The sequence below is a fragment of the Poecilia latipinna genome, unplaced genomic scaffold, assembly GCF_001443285.1.
Source record: "Poecilia latipinna isolate Pla-1442-1.1 unplaced genomic scaffold, P_latipinna-1.0 Scaffold2151, whole genome shotgun sequence".
Taxonomy (NCBI): domain Eukaryota; kingdom Metazoa; phylum Chordata; class Actinopteri; order Cyprinodontiformes; family Poeciliidae; genus Poecilia; species Poecilia latipinna.
In genome coordinates, this window is record NW_015114767.1 from 38,083 (window position 1) to 43,426 (window position 5,344).

At 38.7% G+C, this 5,344-nt stretch overlaps 1 protein-coding gene across 1 annotated transcript; it reads left to right on the forward strand.

Moving 5' to 3' along the window:
* Nucleotides 1–1,976: 1,976 nt before the first annotated feature.
* LOC106936464 (POC1 centriolar protein homolog A-like) lies at nucleotides 1,977–4,464 on the forward strand. Its single transcript, XM_015017506.1, has 2 exons — nucleotides 1,977–2,248; nucleotides 3,175–4,464. The coding sequence occupies exons 1-2, from the start codon at nucleotides 2,135–2,137 to the stop codon at nucleotides 3,331–3,333; spliced, it is 273 nt and encodes a 90-aa protein (XP_014872992.1). The 5' UTR covers nucleotides 1,977–2,134; the 3' UTR covers nucleotides 3,334–4,464.
* The last annotated feature ends 880 nt before the right edge of the window (nucleotides 4,465–5,344 follow it).

Here is a 5,344-nt window from a genome sequence, read left to right on the forward strand (position 1 = left end):
CTCCTTATGCATTGCTAATGGCATGCCCCAAATATTAAATATTAGATTAATGACATCAGTAAAGAGGCAGTCAAAGAAAATGCTCAGCTTTTCAGATTCAGTCATTTCTGGACTATTGCTTATACCTGATAATAAGCCACCCCCACCATCTTTAACAAGAAAAAAAACTAGGCCAGACTTTTTTATAAGTCACAGGTGTCGGCGTTGTAATGAGATGTTACACAGAAATGAAATGCTGTAAAAAAAAAACAAAAAACAAACATGAATACGCTTTCTTCAACATCACAATCACGCATTGTGATGTTGAATGATCTACTTTATTGATCATTTAGATAGTTTTATGTCTGTAATCTGCTGATACTTGGGGAAAGTTTAAGGGGAATGAACACTTTTTCAAAGCACCGTAGTTACAGAAGGAACAAACTTGGCAAAGAAGCTGAATTCTTCTTCTCCTTCTGTTCCTCTAAAGATCTGCTGGCGGAAATATTTGAAGCAACTATGCGTCACGTTTACAGATCTGCTCCTGTTCTCACATCATTTAAAAAGAAAATGTGGGTCTGTCAGTCTGTTGCATTTGTGAGAACACTCGGCAGTAAAAAAAAATGTCAAATTTCCCTGAGAATAGTTTGATTTCTGATAAATGCAGTTGGAAGAGCGATCATTTAAAATCTGCCTGTGCTACAGTAGTCAGTCTTCTCTGTGAATATGGAAACGATGCTCTAGTTAAACACAATATAAAGTTACGTTATTTAATTAGTTTTGTCACATTTCTTGAGCTTATAAAAAGTAATGCATCAACTTAAAGTTTGAGCCTTTAACTAGCTTTTCTTGCCAATGCCAATGCATGATCTTATCAGTTTTGTGTAAGCAAGTGTTATATAAAAACGGCATCAGATATTCAGTTTTGCTCTGTGATCCAGCAACATCTAACATGCAATCACTCCTGTCTATCAGATTGCAATGAGCTCAAGGTCTCTTGCATGTCAAGACAGGAAGCAGTTTTTATCACCAGTGGATGTGTGTGTGGCGTATGAAAAAATGTTTTTGCCGACTCTTGTGTATATCTAGGAAGGAAAACGCAAGATTTTAAATAGTGCACTAGATCAGTAAAAGCCTCCTAACTAGTACTGGTGGCCAACAGAGTGAGCAGCGTGGCAAAATGTCCCACCTGTGCTGAAGGATGCAGGTGCGTTTTCTGGGCGTTCCCAACTTGTGCTGGATGGCGGCCCAGATTAGAGAAGAACTGATCTGATATTAATATCTCTATCATTTTTTTCTTTATTTATTTTACATTGGCTGCTATTCTCCTAATTGCGCTGACTGAAGAAATAAAGGTTGCGTTTGCTGTTACATGTTTGACCAAGCTTGCATTTAAGTGTATCGCACTACTATAAAGTTATCAAGTTTACAATTCAGGACATTTGTCTGCGTTTAAAAAACAAAATGTCTTAAGTCAATGGAGTGCTGGTTTTCTATATCGGATTGGTATTGGCTGATACTGCACCAAAGACATCTGTGTATTGTATCGGAAGTGAAAAAAACGTGGATCAGTGCAGCCCTAATCTGGATGAGAAAGGTGTGATTAATTTGGTAATTATACTGGTATGAAAGAAGATGACAGCTGCTGATGGTGTATTGGCTCCTTGGAAAGGATAGCATGGTTTAATTTTTTTTTTTTTTCTCCTCAGTAATAAACAACTTTAATTTAAAAATTGCATTTGGGGTTTTACTTGTGTTGTCTTTGACTAATATTTAAATTGGTTTGAAGTTCTGAAACACTTAAGTATGACAAGCATGCAAAAAAAAAGGAAATCAGGAAGAGTGCAAAGACTTCTTCACACCTCTGTAAATGTCCAAGTACTGATTCCTGGAAAAGGTGTCTTAGATGAATTGATTATGAGACACAAGCAAGCTAAACACCCACCAATGTCTCTACAAAAAGTGTTTTTATCCTTGAATAATTGAAAGCTTTTAGTTTTTCCCACTTTTGACGCCCACACAGGCAGACTTCCTGGCACGTCGTGTCACCGGACCGAGAGTGGAAGCGTGGACCCGAGGTGAAAGTGTCAGCAGGGCAAGGTCGATTTCTGGGAACCAGACCGGCTCAGACGGCCCGAGAAGAGGAAAAGGAAGGATGGAGGAAGAGGACACGACGCAGAGCCGCCCACTGGACGTTCTCCCCGGTCATCCATCAAGTCTGGACTTCACCCTGCAGCACATTGTTCGACAGCTGGATGTTCTCACGCAGGTCAGCTGGAGGGGAAATCTGAAAGCTGCTGAGAAGCAGCTTCTTGGCTACGTTTGTGTGTTTGTGACTCATTTCAGTGTAATGTTTTTTTTGTTGTTTGTTTTTTTCCTTTTTCCAAATTTAGCTGTATTATTACTAATCAGGTAGAAATGAATCAGAAATTATGGACCCCACTAAAGCAATTGGTATAGCTGTGCAATCTTTTGTCGTTAATTAAATGAGCGTCTTTCTATTTCATCTCATATTTTCTCATATGTAGTTTTTTTTTTTTTAAGAGGACCACAGCAGACCTCAGAAGTTTCCATTTTTGCTGTTGTAATGCAATAGGATCTCCCAGCTTGTAGCTCCCATACTTGTAGCTTTCGCAGTCTTACATTTTATTCAAGGTGGCATTAAAAAGTCTTAAATTTGACTTGTTCAAACCTAAAAATGCCCCATCATAACTCTTGAACCTTTTCACGCTTTGTCACATTTCAGCCACATGATTTGTTAGGGTTCAAGTAATAAATCAGCACAAAGTGAAAGGAAAATGATGCACAACTTTCAAACTTTTTCACAAATAAAATCTGGAAAAAGTGTAAAGTCAGTTAAGTTTCGCCTCTGCTTTTCTGTATGAGATCAGTATTGGTCTGTGTTAAACCTCAGATATCTGTATTGGTATCGGAAGTGAAAAAAGCGGATCGGTGCATCCCTAGTCTCATTGCATTAAAAATGCTGCCGGTAAAAGTAATTTTTCAGAAAGGTAAATGAGAAAACCAGGTCATCCATCCACAGAGCCTCTTCTGCATCTCCCGCCTTCGCTTTATGTTTCCAGAGCGATGACGGAACCGATTCCACAGGCCGTCCGACTTGCTTCTGCCTCTGTAATTATTCTTTGACTGCTGTATAATTATCGTATGCCCTAATCCCCCCTGCTCTCCGCGCAGACCGTTTCCGTGCTGGAGGAGCGTCTCACCCTAACAGAGGACAAGATGAAGGAGTGTCTCCAGCATCAGTCTCAGATCCTGAAAGACCTGAAGACATCGGGACAGAGATCTAGGACAGTGAGCGAAGACACGGATGAGTCCCTTTTTCATTTCACTTAAGGATCCCCTTCTGCCCCCTCATCTCTCAGGCATAAACAGAGTGTCTCTATGGCTTCTCTCATAACTATTAAGAATGTATGGGTATGTGTGTGAGTGATTTATTTGTTTTTTTTGTTTTGGTTTTTTAAACCAACATGACGGTGGTCCTAGTCTAGGATCAGAGGGTTAATCAGGATTCTGGCAGCAGTCAGTGATTTATGGTGCATCTCCTTGTGCGTATGAGCGACTGACATGTTTCCCTGTGTTTCTTTCATCACTGACTGACATCCAGCTGTACGGCGCAGCATCCATCTGTGTTTGAGCCGACATGCTGAGGTGTAACCTGCTGTGACAACAGGCCATCTGCTGTAGCGCCTCCCAGCATTTACATGTGGTTACTTGTAAATAAGCCGGTGCTTTTTGCAGTTTGGCGCTGCAAAAAATTTTATTATTTTTTTATCTATATATATCAATATGTTTTGTATCTATTGTAAAATTCTGATTCATAGAAACATGAAACTGGGCGCATTTGGCCTCAAATTAATCTTTTATTATTTATATGTTGATAGATAAAATACTACATTGCACTTTTTTAAGGCCATCAAGACCAAAATAGACTTTGGTTTTGCATAATATTTTTATTTTGCAAACTTGTTTCCTCTAACTGGTCATAATATTATCATGTTTCATGAAGTTGTGACTCGATTCTCATGTAGAGTCTTTGGAGAAAACTAAAGATTTGGGTGACTGCATACCAGAGGTGTTGAGGAAGCTCAGGTTTCTTTGACACCAGCCTTCAGTTTATCTGTATTGTTGGATGTGGTGTCTCTCATCTTCTCATTGATGGTATTAGTCTATAGTGTCTCTGTGGGGTTCAGGTCAGGCTAGTTTGCTGGCTAATCAAGTGCAGGAACACCACGGTCATTGAACGAGTCATTTTGGTGCCTTTGGCAGTGTGGGAAATGCCAAGTCCTGCTGAAAATTGAAATCATGATCTCCATAAAGCAGGAAGCATGAAGTGCTCTAAGATTTCCTGCCAGACGGCTGAAAACCCAGTGAACCAATAACAGCAGATGAAACGGAACATGTGTTTTTATCATCTGTAAAGCATAATCACCAAAATTACATGAAATAAAGGCTTGGAATATTTCACTATGTGTAATTAATCTATATGATTTTCACTTTCTAAAATAAGTAAGAACAAATATTGGTATTTTACAATATTAATTTTTTAAAACTCTTACTCAACAGTGATGGTTTTAAGAAGATAAGTCCTTGGTAAGTGTACACTCTTCACATCTGACACCAATTCTAATTCACAAAGCAGATGCTAACTGTACTGTTAGCCATTAATGGTTAGCCAGTGTCTTTACAGTGCTAACAAATTGTTTGCTGTTAGCTGCTAATGGTAACCCAGTATTTTCACAATGTGAACAAATTGTTATATTCACAGTGCTAACAAATCGTTTCTATTAGCATTTCACTAATAGTTAGCCAGTATTCTCAGAGTGCTAACAAATCATTTGCTATTAGCTGCTAGTAATTAGCCAGTATTTTCACAGTGCTAACAAATTGCGTGCTGTTAGCAGTTAATGGTTAGCCAGTATATTCACACTGCTAACAAATTGTTTGCTGTGTGAATACAGTGCTAACAAGTCATTTATATTGTCACATTTTAACACAAATTGCAGAGGCTTGTTTAGTGCTGTTGTAACATTATTATCAGCCAGACTAACATGGTGTATTTCAGGAGCTACATCCTGTCTTAGAAATATAACATTAGATAACATTAGCGCACACCTTCGTATCACTGGATCTTAATAAGAATTTTCTCTTATTTCACCAGATGGAGTCACATTCTGACAGTTACTAGGTCACACTTAGCTATTTTTAGCCATTGACAAAAACTGTGACGTTTTAATGTTGCGAGAAGTCATCACAAATCATCGACTTGTTCCTTTTACTGGTAGAGGACCACCATGCTTCCACTGTGCATAGCTCTGTTTTATATTGGGCCAAATCTCTTCATTTG